Here is a 26,781-nt window from a genome sequence, read left to right as displayed (position 1 = left end):
GTCTACGTCCTTGCGAAAGCTGGATGATTAATTGTACACCTACATAAGAAGGATGCAGAGAACTCTATGACCTTTCATAGGTGTTACGGGATCTTGTGGAATGTTGATGGAAAGGGTTGTGTCATAGTATACATTTGGTAGACGTTCTGGCCGACAAATGTTTAATATTTACGCGTTGTGATCATGGGCTACTGATCAGAATAAACTCATCAAATTCCTTTTTCGAAACTCCTCTGCGTCGATTCTTCAACAATGAACACTACATAACATAAACGGACACGCTTCTTTGATCCGTAACTTAGCACTACCCATCAAACTGCACGCACCACGCAAACATCGACAAAAACTACAGTTGATAATTTATCCCCAAACGAGCATCCACAAACCGCATTCATTTTTTAAATCAATACGGTTAACACACACAAGAGATACATAAACGAGTTGTGCAAAATGAATTTGACTATAAGCTAAAAAAAAATTACAATACTTATTACCACAAATCATTCTATAATCACCGAAAAGAAAAAAAACTTTGAAAAACATGTTTTCATAGAACATTTATACGTTGCATAGCACCATCCGCCGAATCTAATTATCACCAGCTGAATTGAAAAACGCGGAACGAGGTAAACGTGACACAAAATTCAAAACGCAGCCGCCTGCGCGCACGGCTTGCTGTGATCTCAAGTTTAGGATCAGATGCTGGTTGTCCACTTTTTATATAATTTTATTCTTTGTCATCTGTCAGCTCATATTTTGTTATGGATTCGTTAATCAATCAATAAACATGCCAGATAATATTTTGGTCTTATTTCTCAACAAGATAAAGTTAACACTGCCCCATGCTTTTTTATAAATTTATGGTCTTTTATCTCTTATATCCTACAAATCTACAAATTAATAGACAAAAACCAAGTTGGAAGCATCCGTTTGTCGTAAATGTTACACACAAGTCACTTGTTATTTTATATATGTTTTAAATATCTCTTCGAATATCCAGCCACAACCGGTGTTTCTACCCTAGCTGTTACGGGAGAATGGTTATGCGAACCCCTGAACGCTGTCGGACTACGTGCAATTATATGTATGTCAAACTTCGGTGTTTTCGGCTTTGCTCTGTCGTTGTTGATTATAAACAACAGCAGGAGAACCAAGTTTGTTCTTAGACGAAAACACCGAAGCTGTAAGTAATGTCCTATTTTTATGTTTATACTAAAGTATTTTAACAATAAAATTTAGCTTTATAGCATGTGGCAATGGAAACTACCGTGTGTTCATCATTATTGCCCTGCTAAAAGAACGGTGTATTTCGCTGTTTGCAATACTGTAAAGAGCTTCGACTGCTCATCTCATGTGTCGAGGCTAACCACATCTCGCGATCAGATGGGATGGAGATCGGTTGCTGTAGAGCCAAAGGACAACACACTACATTGGATAGCTGCTCATATCTTGGACTGGACAACGCAATGCCAGTTGTAACATACCGTTTTACATGCTAACTAACTTGCATCGTAAGGTCATAAGTGAACTGGCGCTAATGCACGTCCCAAAGGTTCAAGTGGCAGAATTAACTTCGAGTGTATGAATTCGTCCGCTCATCTAAGCATCAACCATACATTCTCACTTGAGTTCATCTGATCCTAGCGATGAAAAATGGAAAAACTTCAGCGCGTTCCTGCCTCGAAGTGTTACGGGGGGGGGGGGAGTGTTACGTGAGAATGGTTATGCGAACCCCTGAACGCTGTCGGACTACGTGCAATTATATGTATGTCAAACTTTGGTGTTTTCGGCTTTGCTCTGTCGTTGTTGTTGATTATAAACAACAGCAGGAGAACCAAGTTTGTTCTTAGAAAACACCGAAGCTGTAAGTAATGTCCTATTTTTATGTTTATACTAAAGTATTTTAACAATAAAATTTAGCTTTATAGCATGTGGCAATGGAAACTACCGTGTGTTCATCATTATTGCCCTGCTAAAAGAACGGTGTCTTTCGCTGTTTGCAATACTAGATGATTATGCTCTTGAGTAATTCATATTAGGACAACTTATTATGATATTTTTCAGTATTTTGCATATACTCTGGTAAGTTTCATGTCATTTTAGGCATACATATAACCATTGAAAATTTATTCACGGAGTAGAAGATATATCTACAGTGAATAATGGGTCATCTTTTTCTTTTTCTTCGTCTTCTTTCTGGTGTTACGTAATAATAGCGACAGAGCCTACTTCTCATCTTAGTGTTCTTTTCGGCACTTCCACAGTTATTAACTGAGAGCTTTCTGCGGTGGACTTCGAACTTCAATTCATACGATAGATATGAATGCGAAATTTTAAAATAGTATTCAACCACCTAAATAAGTAATTTCTTATGAAACCTTGAAAACGACAATTTTGAGAAGCCTTTTAATATTAATTTAAAATAAACTATTAGCTAAAGGGGCCTACTTTAGCTAAGTGGTAACGACCGTGCCTACAACGCAAAGCCATGCTGAAGATATTTGGGTTTGATTCCTGGTCGGTTCAGAATCTTTACGTAATGAAAATTACCTTGACTTCCCTGGGCATATAGCATCATCGTACCTGCCACACGATATGATGCGTAAATGGTAAATTCGACAAAGGAAACTCTCTGTTAACAACTGTGAAAGTCCAATTTGAACATTAAGCTGAGGAACAGGCTCTGACCCAGTGGGGACGTAATGCCAAGAAAAAGAAGAAAAATTTGCTAGCTACCGTGACTAATTTGTTGACCGTTTTGAGTCATATTACGGACTTTTAAGGCCTCTGTGAAGCATAACTCATTAAAAAGCATATTAAATGAACCATTCAGTATGATTCTTCTGAATTATCGTGCCTACAAAACTTTTGACTTTTAAATGGTGTGTAAAGATTTTGAATCACCAAAACATTGAAGAAACAAATTTACATGGATATCTATGGAAAATGCATATTAATATTGAAACATTTCGTGTGAAATGTTGCCCATACAAAGTAGAGTGTCCGGAATTCGGAACTTTTCGTAATATGAATCAGAACGTTACCTAAGTTTTATTTTATTATTCCCAACACATTCTAAAATATTTCAAATTGGCCTATTGCTACGACAATATAAGCATAGTGTGCATTGCATATTTAACTGCTATTGATTAACAATAAACAACTTATAGTTTAATCGGTCATTAAGCCACACTCTAAATTTTTAAAATCGCTCCGCGCTGAAATTTTTTTGGATTGGTCGCCACCAGCGAAAGAAATTGATCAAATTTTGAGCGCAAAAGGCTGCATGGTTTGTTTTGAATTTGTGCTCTTGAAATTTTTAAGTGCGGCTTCAATGCATCTTCACCTTAAACAATATATTTTGTTTGTAATTTGTAATTAGTGTGTATTTTGCTGTAAACATAAATTTGTGCCTGGTATAAAGTATGCATGCCATAAAAGTATCGATATTTTGTGTTTCGGCCAGCGAACTTTTGCCCCACACTAGATTCGAACTCTCGCCTCACCTGTGGGGCAAAAGTTCGTTTAAGCCAATCACTTCTAATCAATCGATTTTAAAATCGTTATAACTAAAAATCGGGTAAATATTTTGACACAGTGTGGTATTTATTCATTTTGAACGGGTATAGTTTTTTTTCTGTAAATATTGATTATTTCACTAAGGTCGAACTTTTGCCCCACCTCACTATACAAAAGCAAAATGTGCTGTCATGTCAAAATATGTCAGTAATTTTTCATTTTTCTCGTGAATGTCAAATTTTGTCTTGAGAATTATTCATTTTGTTATTTCTGAGATCATACAATCTATAATACGAAACTTTGTAGTTTTGTATGAAACGACTGAAAACATCAATTTTTTTGTTTCTTGAAACAAACAAATGTTTATTTCTTGACATCCCTCTCCCTAATTTTACAATACCTAATATATGGTTTGTCATATTATTCTCTCTCTTGTGGGTAGCTTAGCATGTCAAAGAATAACTGATTTTGCTATTTTTCTATCTTCAAACTGAAAGCACCAATTCTTGATCCGGCACTATTTTTCGTCCCATTCATACGATGTTGATAGAAAGACAATTTACACCGTCTTCAGCCAAAGGCTGCACAGACTGAACAATCACGAACATTAAGCAACGGACAACACGAAATATCTAGTAGCCCAGTGATGAATTTTCCGTTTGACGAAAAGTTTTCACCGACCGAATCGAACCCACGCTTCTTGACACACAATACGCCTAAACGACTGTCGCCGCTAACCGCACGGCCACGAAGCCCGTTGGCCTACTTTGTATGCAAATCCTGAAATTGGCACAGAATTCGTGTAGGTCTAAAATTTGCGCTTTTCCCCTATTTCTTCTAATATCCATTTTTTAAACAAGATTTCGTACATATCACGCCATTTTCATTCATCTGTCAAAATGTGTGTACTTAACACAATTCCACGATTCACAAACTTTATGAAATATGTATTCGTAAACTATACGTTTTACAGTTCGTAGATAGGGCTTCCGTATTTTTATTTTTTGCGTTTGAGTTGCAATGTTCGTTTACAAATCTGTAATGCTTTATTTCACAATTCTTTTCTTTTGTCATTTATTTGTTCTTGTAATTTCAAATTTAGATATAATATTGTTCTTTTGTCCAAAAATATCAGTTTTTGAATGCCCTTTTGAGACAGATTTCAAACAAAACAATGTCAAAATTCGTCTTTCTATTAAATTTAAATGTCAAAATTTACCAATGGCTTGCAATTCTTTTCTCCCTGGGATATCTTCTGCATTCGCTCTTCCTTCGTGCCCGCATCGATATGCGCCAATCATACGAGCAGAACCACCACACGTGATAACCGAAGATCTTCTGCTCAGGATTGTTCTCCCTCTCCCTTCGATGATCGACGACGACGAGGGTTACGACTGCTGGGAGGTGTGGTTTCAGACCCACAGGCTTTTTTTTTCTCGTCCTCTCAGATGCACGTTTCCAGCAATCGGATACGTCGTCCCGCAACGGGTTTTCAGCCTCTGTTGTGTGATTTGCCCTTCGTGGGTCGTGATTTCTGCAGACAAACCCTTCCCACTCTTCTGGTTTTTAGGTTTCGAGAGTTGTTTCCTTTCCTTTCCAGTTGTCCCGCCGTGGAACCGAAGACGGAGACGATGCTGTGAGTTTTTTTTACGCTTTTCTTCGGGAAGGGATGAACCAGTTGGACCACCACGCACGCATAAGAAAGATTATTGTCGAAAACGTTAGGCTAGGGTTGTAACGGTTTTTCGCAGCATCCTTTTGTTCACAACTTTCCGAGCAGCGCGTTTTAGGCGCCGAATCTTTACGCATTTTCTCCTCATTGAACTTCTTGACGCAATAAGAAGGCGATTTGCGAGAAGAGCTGCGTAAAGTTGATGGGGAAATTAATGATTTATAAAAAATATGAATGATAAAGGCATAAATTAGAAAAGAAAAAAAATAGCGAGCTGGAAGGAGATGTTTTCCGGCAGTTGGCGAAGGGGTTATTTTTTCGGCTAGGTTCTCAATCCGACCGTTATTTTTAAATGCTTCTACACAATACTAGAATGATTAGAATGTTTTGCTAAACTTGTTTTATTTCCTTTTCTTTTCAGTGGTTGAAACGTCTACTCCGTCCAACGAAGCCGAGCTTCAACTGTACCGGGTGTTGCAACGAGCTAGTCTGTTGAATTATTACGACACGTTGCTGGAGATGGGTAAGATTTGTTTCGTAAATTGATTGCATCTTTTCAGTTTTTTATTAATTCAAGCGGCACATGGGCGTTGAATCTCTAGTTATAATAGTGTGCAAGGTTCAGGATTGTTAATTCAGCAACAGCCAGCTTAGTTCAATTAGAAAAATGTATTAGATGGGACTGTCACTGAGTTGCTAATGGTCTTCTTCTTCTTCTTTCTGGCGTTACGTCCTACTGGAACAAAGCCTGCTTCTCAGCTTAGCACTTCCACAGTTATTAACTGAGAGCTTACTATCCCAATGACCATTTTTGCATGCGTATATCGTGTGGCAGGTACGAAGATACTCTATGCCCTGGAAAGTCGAGAAAATTTCCAACCCGAAAAGATCCTCGACTGGTGGGATTCGAACCCACGACCCTCAGCTTGGTCTTGCTGAATAGCTGCGCGTTTACCGCTACGGCTATCTGGGCCCCATGTTCCTAATGGTCATACAGTATTATAGTGCCACGAAATTAACAAACTCATGCAGACAAAGAAAACGCACCTTGTCCATAAAACAAACACTATTAAATATTGTTACAGAAAAATGTATTAAAATTACACAAATTAACTTACAGAAAACAGTTGGTTTTTAACACATTCTCTGTGTAACAATATTTCAGAGTGAACGAGACAAAGTTTCAGCTTAACGTATAACAAGATGAATGCTTTTTAGACCCCCATATTGAAGTTTGGCGATGATTCACGAACGAATTGTCAGAAACTTTTCAACAAGAGGCACTTCAATACGACGCATATTGTGGCAAAATATGAGCTCAGTAGCTTTCAAAAAACCACACTGCCGAAGTGAATCAAAAGTGCCAAGAATAGGATCCAGCTCCCTATGTTCAAGCCGTTTGAGTTAACAAAATCCAAGGTAAAAAGCAATGAAGCAAATTTCGATTTTATAAACTACCATCTGCACGCAAACAAAAAAAAATCTGCTTAAGGTGAAGATGATTCGAAGCCAAACCTCAAATTTTCAAGAGCACGAGTCTGGAGTACCAAATGTCCTTTTAAGCTTAAAACTTAATCGATTGATCACTAGCTGGTGATGACCAATCGATTATGTTTTCAGCTCAAACAAGTGTTAGGTTATCCAGATATGTGCTCTCGAAAATTTGAAGATTGGCTTCGATTCATCTTCACCTTAATACGAATTACTACTAGGGTTGCTGTACACAGCAACAGCAACAGAATTACTCAGAATTGCTCAAAATCTCACTCAAAAGCAAAAGCTGTCCCACTTAGAATATTATGCCGAAGCTCGGCTTTAGGAAACCGAGATCCGCACAGCCGACCGCTCGGCAATGATCTCGGTTTAATTGTTTTAACTGATAAACTCGGTTTACGATGAAGCATTTTTTCTGAACGTTTAACTGAAAATCTCGGTATGAGCTAAACTGACATATCAGCATACATTAAAAACAAATAAAATTGAGGTTACCGAGAACTTTATTAGATGTATTTGTGATTTATTCCCATCATGAGAGTCTAAACTAAGTTTGAGTGTGGGCATACGTATTTGAGATTTCATTCTACATAATTTTAAACCATAATTGACTCATTTGATTGAACGAAAACATTTTATTTCATCGTTTGAAACTCATACAAACTTACTCGGATCCGACTTAGATATCAATTTGAAGACATGACGGTTATTGAAATTGACATGCCATCGAAAATCCTTCTACGTAGTCCACACACTTAGATTTTTTTCAAGAGCTCGGCTGTGCGAATCTCGGTTTCCCGATTTTAACCGAGACTCAGCTAACGAACTGTCCGGTTGCTTAGCAACGAAGCACGATTTACTGATACTCGGCATTTGTTTCCTGAGATCCCTGTGGGGCTGTGCGGATCTCGGTTAAAATTAGCCGAGATACGGTATTCTAAATTTAGTGTGCACAATTGCTTTGCGACAGATGAAAATTAATAGCGGCATTTGAAGACTGTAATTGAAGAGAAAAATGCACATTGATCTTACCTACTGAGGATATCATGCAGCCTTACATCCACCTGCTTCAATATTCCCATTTTTAAACTTATTTCCAAACTTTTTTCAATGTTTTCACGTTTTTAACTCGTAACTTTCTGTAGACAAACTACCGATGAGCTTTCTTGTTTACAAACGAAATCAATATGGCGGATAGTAAAAGAAAATGCTGAGAATCTCGATAAAGCTCAATGGGGAACCGATATGTCGGCATTTCAGAAAACTGAGTTTCGTGAAAACGTTGTTAACGATGATTTTCAACTGATTTCTCAGCAAATTATGTGAATGCCGAATGAGCTCAGCAATTACAAATACCGAGCTCGCAAATAGTTTTTAAGTGTGCACCCGTAAACACTGAATAAGAAAACTGAACAAAACCGCTGATTCCTTAAAACTTCTGCAAACTTAACTCATTTAATTTGACTTATTCGTTATTAGTTTTAATATGCATTTTTTACTTTTCCAAAATCTTGAAACCATTTCTCAAGAAAATCTGGTAAACCATTTCAGAATTTCTTCTTTCAACAATAATAATCATTTACCGAAATTTCATGGAAAAAATTCGAGGATTTTATGCTAGAATAAGGTTAACTTCCAGAACAAAAGCAGTCCGAGGGAAGAAATTTCACAGAACATTTGATGATTTCAATCTAGTCATAGACATTTCTTTGAAAGCTATTTTTTTATATCGAAAGGACCATCGAGATACGGAGCGATCGAGACAAAGAACATTATTTTAATGAAAACTAGATTGAAAGTCACTCCGTTACAAGGAAAATCATAAACAAACAAACTTCATTTCGAGTTTGCAAATTGTTCTGAATCACCATCAGCTAGTGATCAATCGATAAGGTTTTCAGCTTGAACGGGTGTTCGATTCTTCAGATTTGTGCTCTTGAAAATTTGAAGTTTGGCTTCGATTCATGTTCACCTTAAACGGCGAGTATTTGTTTCCCTTGTCTCAGACAAACCATCTAACGGGCCGTCCATAAATTGCTTGGTCATCTATGGTTTGGTCAAAGACCACGGCTCTTACAAATTTCTAAACGTTTGTACTGGCAAAAGATCACGAAGGGAAAAGAAGGTGGTTTTGAAAATTCAAAGTAAAGACTACGTGGTTCATCGGCAGACCCCACCAAAATCTTAAGAGGAAAATGCTGTTTAACAATAATGATTGGGCTGCTGTCGTTTCCCTGAATATAATTTCCCGGAATGCCACCTCTCCGAATGATCCGTTTCCCCGGGGAACCGACATTCGAGGAAAAAGTAGCACAACCGTTTAAGATAAGCTGCTCTTACATATGTCTAACTATGTTTTATTGTCATACCACTGGATTTTTGTTTTCATAGTTATTCTTCCTTCTTTTAAAATTGGCTGTTTTTTCTTATTGTATTTTCAAAGGGTGATTTGTATGGTGTAATATTCCTTATATGCAGTGTTGTTCAGACTCATTTCCCCGAAAATAACATTTTCCGAACTACGAAGCCACGAACTACTACAACCATGCTCTATCTTCCTAAGATAGAAAAGCAAATGGTTAAGCTTGAGTACTGCACACAAAATCGATCAATTTTGATCCCAGAGAGCCACAATTCATGTTTCGGTGAAATGAAATGAGTGAGTGAGTGAGTGCGAATCATTTCACCGAAACTTGAATTGCGGCCCACCGAGATCGAAACTGTCGGATCCCATGTGCAACACTCAAGCCCAACCACCTCCCCCTCCATCTCAGGAATACAACGCACAGTTATAACAGTTCATGGCTTCACAATTCGAATTTCGGGGAAATGAGTCTGGTCAACACTGCTCATATGTACAAAATAAATTGATGGAATTTGTTTTTCTGCTTTCATAGCATATTCTCCCTTCTTTTGAACATATGCTGTTCTTCCTAAGCTTGTTGTCTTCGTAATTATGTAGATTTATAGAACAAAATGACACTAGAAAATTTCTCTTGTCTTTGGTAATTTCTTTTCATTGCTAAACTTAATAGCTACAAAATATCGTAATCTGTGTGCACTAGGGTGGCTCATATTAATCAGGCCACAATAAAATACTGTAAACATTTGAGCAGAATCCATCAGCTCTAAAGAGGGGCTGAACGAGCTTGAAGTTTGTAAGGAGAAAATCGTCAAAATATATAAAAATTGTACGAACGGTTCAACTTATATTTCCGACCTGTATTTGATTAGTTTCTAGAATTTTTGATTTAAAGATTCTCCAGTCAATAAATGAAAAACTGCAACAAACCGAAAATCCTGTCGTAAAAAAAAACAATATTAAATAATTAAATATTAAATGCGTTCACTATTTACCATTTACCTGGATTTTAATACCCCAAAAATTTCTTGCTATTTTTTCTGGGAAATGTCCCATTCTGGGAAATGGTTTCCTGGGGAATGGATTTCTGGGAAATGTCCCATTCTAGGGAACGTCATTCTGGGAAATGTCGTACAATCCTACGGTCACCCCATTCACAGTCCTGCGGATAGGACTATCGGAGCCAATCGAACATGACCGGCAGAGAGTGCTAGAATCGGTGGGCAGTATTGTAATCGTAGAAATGTTTAAATGAACACAAAATAACGAAAATAATTTACATATCAGGAAAAATTACCAAAACTTTATTGGTATTATACCAAAGTGCAGTTCAGAAATATTCGGCGAAATTTGACCTCAATCCAAGTGTTTGGTTTATCGAGAAAAATATAATTTTGCTATTGTTCGAATAAGAAGGCCACTTGAAACCTTGAACATTTTCCTAAGTTGCCACCGATTTTAGTGAGATTTTTACGTTGCCATTTCTTAAGTTTTTCTCTCCAGTCTCTGAATAAAATGTCTTTACAACAATCCGGAAGTCTTGCCATTTAACAACATATGAGTTATGCCAAGATAAATTTTTCTTCAGTTTTCCTGCGATATGAAACTGGCAGCATTACAAAAAAAAAAAGTTATTTTTCAAAAACGCTCCCATTTTGTTCAACTTTCGTGAGCCGTCCCGAGTAAAGTCCAACATCAAAAAGAAAACAAGTTCATGTTTTCAGCATCAAGTAGATATCACAATTTGATATCGATTTATCATTGAAATGTTTGATATCTTTATTTTTTTAATTTTCGCTCTGCTATCATTTTAAATATTAGTAAATGTGTTCATTTTATGTAATTATAAATTTATTCGTGCTACATGTATAAACATTATGTGAATATAAAAATAAAGTATTTATTTTGTCGCAGGCTCGTTTCGATATCAATCAAAAATTTATACATCTCTGTGAGTTCTCGATTTGCCCTCCAATTTGCTGAAACTGACAGCAAAAAAAGTTTTCAATTTGATTTCATGGGACCAGTTTTTCTGCTCTCAGTTTTGATACTTTAACCGTTAAAAATACCAAAATGACACCAAACTGAGTTATCAAAATCGGCGACATCACAACATCAAAATTAGTTTTCAATATGATCGCAAGCTTTGCTCGGGGTATCATCATTCATCACATATTCAAAAATATTAGAGCTGTATTTTTTTTTTATTTTGCTATAAAGCTGTCCACGTTTCGGTTAGGGTGGTCCAAAAACGGCTTTTTTTTCAGCCCGGCTCACCCCGGGAGTCGTTTCAGAGCTCCAAATAAACAAATTTGAGGGGTGTAATTTAAGATTTTGCTCCATATAAAAATGTTTTGCTCCATATAAATATGGGCAATCTTAATATTAGATAATATAAGAAATATGCTGAATGCTAAAAATATTTGAAAATGATATCCAAGCAACACAGTTTGTTTCTCATATCTCTTGAAACTAATCTGAGTTGAAAATTATTGAAAATATGACATACAATTGCATGCAAGCTGCGTTTCAGTACCCACAACTCAAGAAGATTCATCCCAGTTTCAGATGAGTTGCACCTCACGTATAGTGTAACAACGACAAACTGCCTCACCAATGCACTATATAAGCGACAACATTGCTTTGTTGCTTTTTAATTTACTGCACCCTTCGGAATACAAGTTCATCACTGGCGAAATATGTACACGCCCCAGAGAGCTAAAGTTTTTGCTAAAACTTTCGCACAATATATGAGAAACACCATATAAACAAGCAAACCGTTGCTAAAACATGTTTTCGTTGTTACGTGGTATGTAAGGTGCAACTCAACCATATTGCAACTAGATTGAAACAAACAAACTGCTAGCTATCAAAAACGTAGTTTAGTGCAACTTTCGCATAACAGGTATGAATCTTCTTGAGTTATGGGCAATAAAAAGTAACTTGAATACAATGAACTTAATGCTTTAAATGCAAGTAATTTGATACTTAACATTAAAATTGTCATTTTGGGAGAAGTTGCAAGAAATTGTTTGAAAAGTTACTGAACACATCTTGACAAACATGACTTCATTGATGTTTTGAGAAGACATTTGCAACAAATCTCGCCGTTTCAATAAAGTTAAATGTTAAACATGGAGTGAAAGGCAAGTTCATTGGAACAGTTATGAAACTTCATATGCCTTCAATATTAATATGCAACGAAACTAGTACTGGCTATGTTACAAATGCTTTTATTGATACATCTTTGAAACCATTTTCGGATTGCATTTCTTTGAAAGATGCCTCTCGTGCTACTTGAGTATGCATTTAGCGATGTTTGAATCATACACTGTTTTGTATTGTAACACGATTATGTTCTGAGCGCTGGCCCGCTCAAATGTGTTATGAAAACTGTAAACTTGACTGCCCAGCAAAGTTTGAGTTGGTTGTAAAATTTCATTTATTTTATAAAATTAAAAAAGTCCTCTTAAACTATCACTGCATGAATAGTTATTAAGAATTCATTCAAATACAGTTCCGTTGTAAACCCCGCCAACACATTCCTAGGAAATTCTGTAAAAAACTCTTTAACAATTCTTGGAAAAAACATATAATAAATGCACACACTTTTAAAAAAAGAGTACAGAATATAGATTAGAAATAACTACGGGGATTTTTTTTAGGTTTTTAGGGAACTGTCTGAAAAATATCGTGGGAAAACTTTTGCAGAAATCCTAGAAATATATTAGGTGGTAATATCTGAAACAAGTCTTCGAGATACCTTTATACACATTTTGAAAATAATTCTCTAGGAGTTTCTGGTGCATGGTGTGCCAATACACGCATTTTATTAAACTTGCATGAAGTTTCGATATTTTTTCAAAAAAAAAAATAAGTTGGTTATCAAGAAAAGCTTACTGTAAAGTTCCAAGAAGTATCATATCATTATTCTGTTAAGAAAAGATGTTTTCCTTCTTCCTACTCTCATTACACCATCTAGTTTAAATGATAGCTCATGGGTAGAAAATAGTATCCTAAAATTATGATCATTTCATTATGGAATTTGGTAATCTTGATATCAGGTATCCAAGATAGTTAATAGATTACCATTATCAAGCGATTTGAGACGTATTTGAGGTTTTGTCCAACCTGGAGGCCCGCCACTGTTAGTTGATCCGTTCTAAAGCGAACTGTAACCATGTAAACACAATTTCTTTTTCATATGGTTTGATTAGCAGCGCTACCAGCTAAATAAACAATGTTATATCAAACATAAACCAATACCCTACAAACAAATTAAAGGAACTGACACCCAGTCTATAGTTTCTCAGCAATCCAAGTTGCTATCTTGCTGTACATGCGTCATTATTAGTCTCTCTTCATTTTTAAAGCAGTGTTGCCGGCTACTATAATACTTTTTAACGTTATATGAAACATTGAATGGCACTCAATGTATCCTTAAACATGTCGGCATATTCAAATTATTGATCTTGCATCATATTCTCGTAGTTTCACTATCTATTAAAAGAATTTTCTTTCATATTAAACATAACATAACACTTTAAAAAAAACATCACCCTCAAATGCATGTGCATTTGCTCATACATTTTCAATCCAGTTATTTTTATTTTACACCGAATGCCCACTGTACTCGTATTGAATATTTTTTGTTTAGCATATGCAGAGTTGCTTAATATCAATCATATCAGCTGATGGCTGATGGTCTAAAACTATCACTATCACTAGCGAGCTATCAATATAACTTTGATTTGACAACCAACAGCAGTGATGCGACATCGCACTCTAGATCATAATCACTGCGGAATGAGTGACCACGTGGTAATTATCCATGCTATTACTGTTTTTCAGTGTTGTTGGTCAGTTTCATTCTATCTGCAACACTGTCAAAAATATCGTACTGATAACTTGCCATTTTAACTGCTTAATTTAAGGCTGAACTTAACCCATCAGTGATATCCATAGTCTATCGCCATCAATGCACTTGTGATGGAGTAGACAGCATGATGTTGAAGTGATATAGATTGATCCGAAATGTATCGCAGTCGGCCTGTACAAATCAGCAAATTTGAAACGTTGATAGTGACAGCGAGCAACTCTGAGCATATGTACTTTGAACCGCATTCAAAGTACCCTAAAGATACCACTTTTTGATAATGCGGTTAAGTTTGATGGTGGGGGACTCACAACATACTAAACGAAATAACATAATGTCTGTTAATCTGTTAAGCAAAAATAATGCATTAGTTAAACGTATTAGTATAACAATTTTCATTGAAAGCAATAACATTTGAAGCTTTATATTCGATATCTTTTCAAGAGTATAATTTCATTCCAATTCATACAGACGTATAACGGTGTTTATCATGCATGCTTCTTAATTTTAAACGCTTTTGAAGGTGATTTTTGCTAAGTTAACATTTTGCAAACATGTTCCAACTGTAATAATACCAAACAGTAGCTTGGTTGTCGATTTTCATGTGGTTACATACATGTGTCGTGGGTTATCACGATATCTTCTCCTTCTTCTTGGCATTACGTCGCATTACTGGGACAGGGCCTGCTTCTCAGTTTAGTCTTCAATAAATACTTCCACAGTTATTAACTGAGAGCTTTCTTTGCCAAAGTTGCCTTTCTCTGACAAATAAATTATATATGAAGAGCCTAAGCAAATAATAATCTGAGGGTGATCCGAACAAATTGGGAACAGCCTCTTTCCGCACTCACGACACTGATTACTCAAAATAATGTTTTATAGATCGAATGTTATTTGAAGATGCAAATTAAACTAAAAACTTTATGAGAAACATTTTCAAAATCATATCATGTATATTTCGGCACTACTACTATTTATTACTAGAGATCTACTCTAACTGAAATATTGCCAAAAGCATTTTAGCCTGTAACGTGGCTTGAATTTACAAGCGCCCGAAATTTTCCCTGAAAAAGTTTCATATTATCTCAATAAACAATTAGGTATCTTATTGGGATATTTCATTGACCGTTATAAATCCTTTATAAGATTTATAAATTAACGTATCTAATTTAATGATTTCATTATTTCAGGTGGCGACGACCTACAACAGTTATGTGAGGCTTGCGAAGAAGAGTTTCTCGAAATCATGGCCCTGGTTGGAATGGCATCCAAGCCCCTTCACGTGCGAAGGTTACAGAAAGCGTTACAGGAATGGGTCACAAACCCTTCCGCTTTCCAGAGTCCTCTCACAAGCATGGACACCCCATCCAGGTTGACCTATAGCCCCGGTCCAGGGTCTATAGCACGCAGTGTCGGCAGTTACCCAACAGCATCCGCACCAACCTCCAGCTTCATTGCGAACCCCTCATCGAGTACAAACCTGCAGCCGTCATCTCTTGGGCAACTAGCCACTAGCTTAACAGGCAGTATAAGTAGCAACGTGGTCAGCCCTATCGGATCTACCACAGCTAATCCACTGCAGCTATCGCCCAGCCTTACCGAAGATCAGGTCATAAAGATTATCCAAGCAGCGGAACGACTGTCCCGAACGATTCCCCGACATCTGGAACCACGGCAGCAAAATGTCAAGAAACGAACCACCCGAGACCTGGAGCAGGTGATCGCCATGAGCGAACACGACCCTCGTCGGATGGAAGAGATCCGGAAGTATTCCGCTATCTACGGGCGCTTCGACTGTAAACGAAGGCCTGAGAAGCCGTTGACTCTACACGAGGTGTGCGTGAACGAAGCTGCCGCCCAGATATGCAAATACGTGCCGGCTCTTCTCACCCGACGAGACGAACTGTTTCCACTGGCTCGGCAGGTCGTCAAGGAATGCGGTTTCGGTCATTCTGCCAGTATACGACTGACCGGTTTATGGTAATTTACTATTTGTTTCTTTACTTGTACAACAAACGGAGCAATTAAATGTTTGATTTCATACTCAACAGCCAAACGCAACCCAGTCGACACGAAGAGATGGATACATCGCAGCAGATGAAACGAGCTCGCTTATCCAGCGATACCAGTTCCGATCTCGGAAAGGTACATAGATTATTTCAGCGGCGGTGACCCTCCAACAGTTCCAACGCTAATTTTGAAGTGCTTTTCTAGCTGCTCATAGATTCGTACAATTGATCGCTTTTATTCGTAAATCTTAGCTATTTATCAGTTCCCGCACATTTTGGTTACACACGCAGCAAAAATTACGGCTTATGTTTCTTCCGTTACAGCTTCCTCCTACCACGCAATATATGTGCCTCTGAGCTTCCGCTTACGCTTCTTCCACCCTGGTTAATAACCGGAGCAAACGCTTAGAACCCGCTTAGTGCTTAGTGCTTAGGACGCAGAATATTAACCAGAGCTTCCTCTTCCGTTGTTGTTACTGTTGATCCTTGCTTATAGAGTTGGCTTTTTTGAGCATTTAAGTATCCTTTTTATTTATTTACTTTATATTTATTTTGTTTACAAAATTTTTTTATTCGTTGATATTTGTTTATATTCCATAGGTATTTATTATTTATTAACATATTTTGACAAGGTGATAGTAGTTAGGTAGTTTCATTTGTATTTTGTTGTTACTAGTCAATAGAATGAATGAAAACAGCCATTCATTTTTTGTGCATGCTGTAGTAAATAGGATTAGTTTATGTCAAAACTAATCAATGTTGACGATTATCCATAGACAAACCAAGGGGCACGACAGCCTACTGATCTTGAGCTAGATCATGAGTTGCTTTTGAGCAACTAAGAGCAACTCGACTCGTTCGTCATTTCGTGCTCATAGCAACCGTCTGTGTTGAGTTGTTTGTTTTACAGTGAAGAATGTTCGTAGCGTGTCGTATGCAACTGGGAATCCTTAGTATTTTTCTGATTGAAAATATGTTCTTTCAGCTTTGCCCAAATTATGATCTTTTATTGAACAAATTAGCAATGATTCAGTTGCAGTGCAATGCAAACTATGCATTACCACGTTGATGTAAAAGTACTGGTAGAAACATAACATAAAAGTGCAGCAGGTATATCCGTCGGCTTAGAGGAGCCTTTAATCAATTAACTGATAAAATGTTTTGCAGTTAGTTCCTTATAAGAACGCTACATATTCCATGACTTGTTTGGGAATGAAATTAGGGAGCAATATCATTAAAATGCCGACAAAATCGCTAAGACTAGCCTCATCATTTCAATTTTATCTCACATTCTTGAACATTTTAACAATGAGCCCCCTTTTTCATAACAACAATCGTCAGCAATTCACAGACATCCACCCGACATATGTTGAAATCAGATGAAAGATCGGACTGGAAATTTAAGTTGACTATTAAGGTGTGCAATAAGTATTAGGGTGATTCAAAACATTAGTTATGCTTCACATCGCTCATTTGATTCTACATAAATTTCTCCCAATATTTGAGCTTATTTGGACAAAAACTGAGACTGTTCAATCCCTTCATTTACTATGGGAATTACTATGGGCAAAAAGTACTGTTGAAGAATTCCTGGTTGGATATAAATTAATGACTGATTACTAAGGCTTCCAGTTTAGAAACGGTCTTCGGCAAAGTTTTAGCATACGAATGTATTTAGTAGTATCAGCGTAGCTCTAACACTCAAGAGCACTTAGCCGAACACTATTGAATTGCTTGCATTTTCCATAGTAATTCCCATACAAATTTTGAAGAGCTTGTTAAAACAGGCACGGGCACCATCTTCAGCCATTCAGCTGCACAGACTGTAACTTAACACTAGACAATGGACAATCATACTCCTCCCGAGATGAACTAGCCCAGGGCTAAAAATCTCGTTAATAAAGATAGAAAAAAAATCATGTTCCAGTGGCACAGCCGAGAATCATTCTTGACGGAAAGCTTCAATGGCTGAAGCGGGAATCAAACCCACACCCTATAACACGATGCGAGACCTGACGACACTAGCCACCGTCTTAGTTTTCATTCAAATGAGCGAATTTGATCTAGAATTGAATGAATGGCGTAGAGCAAAAACTAATTTTTGAACCACCCTAATAACCATAGAAGCGGGTTTGTAGTTTGTACAACATTAAAAGTTAAGGTAGTTCAAGTCCATGCGTCAATAATGTACCAAAAAAAGTATTAAACAAAAGTGCATTTTCTATTTAAGCTTTGTTCGCTAGCAGAATGTTCAAAATAAGAAGATCAACTTCGTACGTTCGTTGTTTCTGCAGATTAGTGTCTTTGAAATCGTGAATTGGGGCACAATCACACCGCCATTGTGACAGCCATGGTTGTTTTTAGACATGTTTCACCTTAAAATAGGACAGAACTCAATAGCAAGTGTTTTAAATAATTACTCATTTATGATTTGAGCTTATTTCCAAACTAAAATGATATGGTTCTTCAACAAATCAAAGAACTTGAGAACTTCCTATTGAATCAAAACCACAATTTAGACCAAATCTAGAGAACCAAACGACTGCGCTGACAATTTGATTTGTGCCAATTGGCACATTTTCACTTCTGAACATTTTTAGCTCTCCAGATTAATGAAAGGTTATCTCTTTCTATCTGATTTTTAGTTTTGAAAAAAGCACAAATCTCAAATGAATCCCAAACTATCAATGTAAAATGAAGGAAACAGGTGTAGAAACTAACTATAAGTAGCAATCCTCGCATGTGAGAGGCTCATAGACCATTTACAACTCTAATTCATACGACGAATCAGTTCCAACTCCCTTAACAGCCTTAGCAATCGCATACTTTTCTTAACATTGATAAACTTCTTGAATCACTGCGATGTTTACTTTCCCAAATATTCTTCTATCAAATCCTGACCCAATCCGAATCTGCAAAATTTTCACTTTTCAAACCAGAACTGGGGTAATTTTTTAATCCCAAACCCGACTTGTCAGACCCTGGTTCGGGTCGGGGTTTGGGTTCAAAACCCCGAAACCTAACCATCTTTACCGAATATCATAGTGTTTCAACGCAAATTTGCAAGTTTATCAAAGTTTAAAGAAATGTGTCTTAGTTTGCACGGTGTCAGCAACTATCCGTTCTCCATTAGATTCAATGGTACCGTAGTCCGGGGTAACATTGATCTGCGGGGCAACATTGATCGGTATGATCCTTCTCGTTAAGTATAGTGAGCATGATTTCAGCAAAATCATTTAAAACATTTATTTAAACATACTTAAATCTTTTGAAAACCAAAATACAATATATAATCACTAGCGGTGGGTGCCAGTACTTGTTTTAAAAATATAAAACTTGCGACATTTGCATTTTCAAATAAAAAATTTAAGAAATATCCCAAAAACTGATCAATGTTACCCCGGATTACGGTATTCAAACCCGTGGAAATGATACGCATGGTAGCTCACATTTTCATGGAGATGACCAAGTAAATATGTAGGAAGTTCGATAAGCAATAGATTTCGCGGTGTGATAAGGGTTATAGTAGACCAAAGTAGCTAAAAACGCAAAGAATTGCGTACAACAAGGATGAATAGTCGTAGGGGAAGTGGTGGTAAAATGAACAGGGGTGTTAAAATGAACACCTTACTGATTGCAGACAAAACAAATTAATTATTTGATTAACTTTTAACCGATTTTATTAGAAATGTATTACCGTTTTAAGCTATAACCTTTGAAAATTGTATGATGAACACTTCTCAAAACTTAAATTGGATGTGTTCATGTTCATTTTATCACCAAAAACGATTCATTTCACCTGCATACTGTAGATAAAACACCTTATTCAGTTTTCGTTATTAATAAAAATTTGAGAAAATTCAGGCTATGACAAATTTCTTGTCGTTGCTTTAAAAACGCTTCGTTTTATAATCATCTTAAACCAAAGAAATTTGTTGTTTTCCTGTAAGCAACAAGAAAATTATCCTTAAGGTTTCTAGTTTATCACCACTTCTCCTACTTTTGTTTGTATGTTTCATTATGTGCATGGCTTCGCAAACGCAACGCAATCGAACCGAAGCAAAATTTTGTGAGGACATTGTTGACGTATTGATCGACGTAATGTGGCCGAGGATTATTCTATAAAAAAAAGTTATTATCAGCCTCATAATTTGAGTAGTTCATTTTGTATCATTAGCATACGTAGTTTCAACATATGTTTGACTAAAGGGAAAACAAAAGGGAATATTACATACAGTTAATTTAAAAACAGAATTGTTTACGTTGTGTTCTCGAAATTGTGTTTGTTGTTTGTTCAGATACCCGAAAATGAGTATTTTAATACAATAAGTTGATTGGCACTTTGTGTTGTAAATTCGTTGTACAGTGGGCTTCCTGCTTTGTCATTTACAGTTGATCATTGTTTTGTAGGCGTTATACACTGCTCCTCTTCGCATAATTGTTCCATGTATATAGGAAATCCTATATAACATGGGACTGTTATGCGAATAGAGGCAGTACAATGGTCGATAATATTTTAATTAAGCCTAATATTTTTCGAAAATGTGCAAGAAGTAGGGTGACTTGTTAAATTTACTGCATGGAGATTTTTTTAAACTTATTTCAATCAACCTAAAATTTGCATTGATATTCCCATATAGAAGCGCATCTTGCCGTCTCTTGAATAACGAAGAAAACAAAACTGTTGAGTACTCTGTTAGTTCTACCTGTTTAGATTATAAGGGGAATATTTTTTGCTATTGATAATACTAGACCTAAACTTTTTCATAAGTAGGTGATGTATCACACTGTCACCTACACTGATAGTAAATCAAAGTACAAAAACCAGTAAATTTATTCTTTGACCTATACATTCGTTTAGCAGAGCTGCCATATCATAAAATATTTGAACATAGCATGAGTTGCACATACTCACATAACAGTCCTTTTTAAATAGGAAAGCCCATAGAATATGGGACTATTATGCGAGTATGGACAGTGAATTGCACTCGTTTGAACGTTAAAAAGCGACCGTAACGATAACAAATTATATTTCGTTGACAAATGAATGTAAGCCTTACTAAAGCATTATGCAATCTCTATTGTTTCCTTTACCACCACAAAAACTTAAGTCAGTTTCTCCCTACCTGGAAACTGAACAGCTATATTTGATTTTCAATCGGGCTTAATTGAACTGACTTAATAATATTTAGAGCTAAAATTACATATTGGGATTCACGTTTAGTAACACAATTTAATCATATGTGTCATTTCAAAAGGATTACTCCATCATTATTCATCATTGACACAACTTGTTACTATTATTACTAGCTGATATTGAAAAAGACAGCTTTTTGCATGTTTTGAAATATTTTTCTTGTTTTGATATCACAAACTTCTTCAAAAAAGCTCAATCAGAACGGTGACAATTTTCATTAAAAGAAACTCTGTTTTAACTTGTTTGCCATATCAGTCAAATACTTAGCGTATTGCTACGAATACCAGAAATAGAACAAATTATATTCACAACTCAAACCCAGAATCTTTCGATTGCCTTAGAAACTGAACACATTATCACAAACAAATCGACGTAACACTCGAATTGTTTTCATCGTACAGAAAACAGCACTCAATTCTAAAATTTGGTAGTTGGCTAACGGGTCACTCGTAGCGCTCATAACTCTTTTGTCGAGTTTGACATTTGCGCACTACTGCCCCCGTTACGTCTGTGCGTTTGTCTGTGACGTTATGATATCATTTCAAGAAGTGTATGTATGTATGTAGGTAGCCACCATCCTTGCTTGAGTTTTGCTTTGCTTGCGGTTCCACTCAACAGTAAGGACAAATTTCATTACCAATCTGACTTCAACATACTGCTGTATGAAGGGCCAAAAGGGGGGTGGCGGACCCGTAAGCAGAAACATTTACGCGAAACTTGCGGGAAGTAGAGAATCTCCTTCCAACAGTATGATCCAACAGATTGAGCATTGGATTTTGCAGTACTTGTCGAGCTTTCAACGGGATGGTTTGTTAGAAGAAGGGCGCGTCAAATTGATTACAACTGTTGGAGAGAAAAATATAAGTTTCAAGAGAAATATATCATTTCAAGAAATACTCCTAAAATGTAGCAATTCATAAAAAAAACTGTGCTTTAGTGCGCCTCGGCTAAAGAAATGACTAGGTCGAAATAGACGGTTACTGTTTTTTGTATCTCATTTTTCATTCAGTGTAGTTGTAAATTTGATACATCACCCTTTCATGCAAGCGTTTAATTGTAGTATCACCACGACCAAAATATATTCCCGTAGAATCATTATCTTGGTATTTATAGTATATTTTAGAAAGGTATTGGAGTTCGACTGAACGAATAGCGTTTTCAATATTTACAATTAATACAATTAGTATCAAATGTTCAATTTTCAGATATTATGCGTTGCTTAGGTATCATTTTCTATAACGTATACATTGTTTGCGTATGAATACATTTTTTTTTATCGATTTTAGTAAACATAAATCAGAGTTATATTGTTAATTTTAGATATAAAGGTGTAGCAGAGATTGTATTGCAAATGTTCCCATTTCCATAAGGTAACAATTGATTATGCCTAAAATATCAGGTAGGGTAATAGAACAGATGGGATAAAATAAATGTTTTGTTTGAAGTTTATAAGTCTAATCTCAGGCCTATAACATCCCATTTAGTTATTCGAGAAAAGCCGATTAAGGTGAAAAAGCTTGGAATCCAAATTTCATACTTTACCAGCACTCCGAAGACACAAACCTCGCACAGGAAGCATAAAAAGCCGGTGTTATTTCTTTTTCGGTTTGGTGCACTATACGCTTACTGGGAAGTACCATTAATGGGTAAAAGAGTACCCATTTTCAAGTGGCTTAACTCATTAAAAGAGTTAAGTCGACTTACCCATTTAAGAGTATTCTCTTCGAACTTCAACTAATGGGTATTTTTCGCCCTTGATCTTTGGTTCAAACATGAGTAATAAAACCCCATGGGAATTTAGTATGTACCGTCAAGCTACCATTCACCGTGCATTTAAAAAAAATTTGCATTTCAATAAATTGTATAACTTTTCCAAATAATTTGATGCGTACTAGAATACCACTACGTAGCGTGCAATTATATAATAATTCAGGAAAAAATATAAAACTAGTGTTGGATAACAAAAAATACTCTAAATATATGTTTGAAAATGTCATGTTAAGGTCGCCTCGTACCGTTCTATGACACCATTTACCGTGCACACTAGTGCACCATTCACCGTGCATATAGTTTTCGTCATGATTTAATTTTGTATCTTGAAGAAACGTTGGTAATGGAGCAACTATGTTGCTAGTAGTGTGCGCACTCATTTTTAAGAGCATTAAAATCTTCATTTATAATAAAAACCATAAAAAGTATAAAAATTTACTAAATAAATATTTTTTTATTAAAATCATTATAGGAGGTTGGACTGTATTGTCCAAACCATTTCATATTCACTCAAACACCCAATATGAAGTTTTTTAATCACGACATAACAATAAATCTAGTATTACCGAATAATTTTAAGCTTTTTACAGTAATGCACGGTAATGGGAACCATACATATTGCAAAGGGTCCATTTACCGTGCATTTGGGTTTTGACTGAAACACAAGAAAAAATATAAATTGCATAAAATTTCATTGCTCATACGATGAAATACATCTAACTAGTAGTATCCACAGGGTAAACTTGTTGAAATTTTGAAAAATTTCATACTCTAACGTTAAAATGAAAAATGGTAATTTTTGGCGTTTCTACTAAGAGTGTTGAAAAATCTCATTATCAAACAGAATTCATATGATTTTGACTACATAAACAAGGTTTTTCAAAATGCTTTGTGACAAAAACTACTTCATTTTATCAGCTTTATCTTATATTGCTGACAAAAGAATAATTTGTGAAAATTGTATGAATATTCTGTAGGAATTTGTATATGTGCACGGTGAATGGAGCCCGCACGGTGACTGGTGACTTAACGGTAAGTCAAATGTAGTAAAAAAAAGTGATATTAGGATTAATAGACTGTAATGTTATAGACTAGAACTTTAATGTATGTCAATTGATTAACGTAGAAAAGTATATTAAATTGATTTCACATATTGTTGTAGAGTACGAAACTATAATACAATATAATAATACAATACAACAGCTGTTCGATCAAGTAAAGTATTTAGTGCATCATTGATTAGTAATATCTTCATTCATTGATTTTAGACAAAATAGTTGTCAAGGTTCGGAATATATTCAGCAAAACATGTTTTGAGCAGTTTCAAAAAGGAAATCATTTTGTCTAAAACCATACTAAATTATTTTACTAAGGATACGATGAAATTTTCATAAACGGCAGTCAATATCATCTCCTGCAGTAGGTTCACTAGTTTTCGAAAGGACTCGTATTGGTCACTCATTTGAAAATGAGTGACAAATAGTAAAGCGCATTACATAACCATAGAACATTTCTTTTTGATTGAATGACACTCAATTTGTGAGACTCTATTTTACTGGATCACATAAATTGATTGTCATTCAATTGAAAAAAAAAAAGTTCTGAACCAACAAAAACTTTTACCCATCCGGTAATATTGCACCCGTGTTACTTGTCCTCTTTCTTAAGTTATCATGGTAACAGAGTCGCTTAACATACATTATAACTTAAGGTGAAGCTGCATCGAAGCCAAAACTCAAATTTTCAAGAGCACCAATCTAGAGAACTGAACAGCCGTTCAATCTGAAAATTTGATCGATTGGTCACCACCAATCGATTAAGTTGTCAACTCAAACCGCTGTCTGGTTCTATAGATTTGTGGTCTTGAAAGTTTGAGGTTTGACCTCGATGCATCTTCACCTTAAACAAACACAGATTTCAAGCTAAATGCACTCTTTAAACATCCATCTTATTCCTCAACACCCTGCCACCAACAGAAACAACTAAAGCCAATCCTAACCATTATATTTTTGATAATAAAAACTACTTACAAAAAAATAGAATTATTATTGTAATTAGCTTTATTTCAAAACTAATGTAAAAATACAGATATAATTAAAGTTTACGATTAACGTAGTTTTCAAATGGGTTGGGAAAATGTACTGTAAACAGTAAAGGATCAACAAATAGAAACCATTATCTGATCAACGTAGCTACAATGTTTAAAAATTTGTGAACAAACACTAATAAAACAAAATCAAATTTGAAATCCGGCCATCAAAGCACAATAGAACACGTCAACAGAAGTTATTTGTAAAATCAGAAACAAAATCTCACACAATTCGGCTATCGGACATGCACAACGCAGCCAAACGGTTTTCACAGAACAAACCTTTTAAACCTGGCTTCAATTCTACATGTGCTAGATGTACCGCTTACCGCTTCACGCTTCCGCAATATCAAGTATTCTTAGTTATTTATCAGTATTTTGTACAAAGTAGTTTTAGATAGATAAGGTAGATGCTCTGTAGTAAATGCTTAATGCTTTTGATGTCCATTAGTTCACAGTATGATTTCTTTGTTCAACTCTCAGATATTAACATACCGCCGCCCTGTTTTTTCTTCCCAGGAAAATTCCGATGACAATAGGGACCTCTCGAGCGCGTCGCTGTACCAGCACATGGCGGACAAACCGTTTGACTTAACCGATTCAAGTAAATTTTCGTGAGTATGTTAGTGGTAAAGTTGACCCTTCCAGAGGAGCCGACATTTTGAGCCGGACACCTCCAAAGACCCACTCAAAATTGAGTCAAAAATTTTACCGCTTCTGGAAGATGTCGAATTTGTTGCTGTATTTGTGGCTGAAACTGTGAATACCGGAAACGTTTTTTAATTCTTGCACTTTTCTTTCTAATTTCAGATTCACTCGATCCGAATTTGATGACACAGATTCTCGATTTAGTTTTAGCAATTCAAGTTCGTCACCAGTTCAAGTAATTGAAGCCCTTAACCTTGTTGGACGCCTCTTACAAATTTTCCTCTTTTTAAAATCCCACTTCTTCCAGACTGGAAACGGAATCGACCGGGATTTGAACGAGCACGAGTTTTCCGACAACCTGAGACAAGCGGGGCGTTCGCTGTTACCGCACGACAGCTCACTGGGAGTGCAGGTCATATCGTCCTCCGGCGGCCACATAATTGCGGTGGCCAACCCTGCACTGGCCCTAAGTCCGGCGCTGAGCGAGGCCATCACCATCAAACGAGAGGCGATGTCACCGGAGTTATAACAACTGCACCGAGTAATGAGGCAACGGATTGTACAAAACTTCAATGAAAGATAGGCGTTTAATAGGATATAGCTTTGGTGAGGGATTAAGTACTAGTCTAGTAACTTTTCAAAAGTTCTAAATTATTTCCGTACTAAAGTTTGGCAATTTCAATCTAGATTTATTTTGGCAATTGTGATCAAACACGCTAAATTTCTACAACGTATAGACTGTTTCTTTTGGTTTTTTTTATATAGGATTTGTTTTTATTTCCTTTTTAGGTCAAAATTTTTTCTGTTCTTGTTTTTGAAACAAAATATTAAACGATATCAAGACTGTCTTTATTACAAGGTAATGATTTAAATCAATTTTAGTTCTTTTACTTTTTTGATTATATTAATTAATGTAAATAGTTACTGCTGAAAAAAACATAGCTTTATACACATACCTGTGTATATTTCGTAGCTGTAATACAGTTTAGTTATTTAGTATCATTTGCACAAAGTTGTGTATCAATTTCTCAAGGTGTATATTCATTCATAATAAAGCTCAAGTTATTCAAAACCTAAAAAAACTGCATATTGTATATTGCTTGGATTCATTTCACAATATATTATCGTGATATATTTTAATTGCA

At 36.0% G+C, this 26,781-nt stretch overlaps 1 protein-coding gene across 2 annotated transcripts in view; it reads left to right on the top strand.

Moving 5' to 3' along the window:
• Positions 1 to 26,693, top strand: part of LOC5573597 (NGFI-A-binding protein homolog) — an 88,597-nt gene extending 61,904 nt beyond the window's left edge. The window contains exons 2-7 of one of the 2 annotated variants that reach the window (XM_001654681.2): positions 5,613 to 5,714; positions 15,114 to 15,903; positions 15,975 to 16,068; positions 25,508 to 25,602; positions 25,799 to 25,871; positions 25,944 to 26,693. In XM_001654681.2, coding sequence (XP_001654731.2) covers positions 5,613 to 5,714; positions 15,114 to 15,903; positions 15,975 to 16,068; positions 25,508 to 25,602; positions 25,799 to 25,871; positions 25,944 to 26,165 — 1,376 coding nt within the window. In that variant the 3' untranslated portion in view covers positions 26,166 to 26,693. The remainder of the gene's footprint in view (positions 1 to 5,612; positions 5,715 to 15,113; positions 15,904 to 15,974; positions 16,069 to 25,507; positions 25,603 to 25,798; positions 25,872 to 25,943) is intronic. The other variant, XM_021849192.1, reaches the window with a different exon arrangement.
• Positions 26,694 to 26,781: the final 88 nt, after the last annotated feature.

This window comes from Aedes aegypti, chromosome 3, assembly GCF_002204515.2.
Source record: "Aedes aegypti strain LVP_AGWG chromosome 3, AaegL5.0 Primary Assembly, whole genome shotgun sequence".
Classification (NCBI taxonomy): domain Eukaryota; kingdom Metazoa; phylum Arthropoda; class Insecta; order Diptera; family Culicidae; genus Aedes; species Aedes aegypti.
This window is presented reverse-complemented; position numbering and strand designations above follow the sequence as displayed.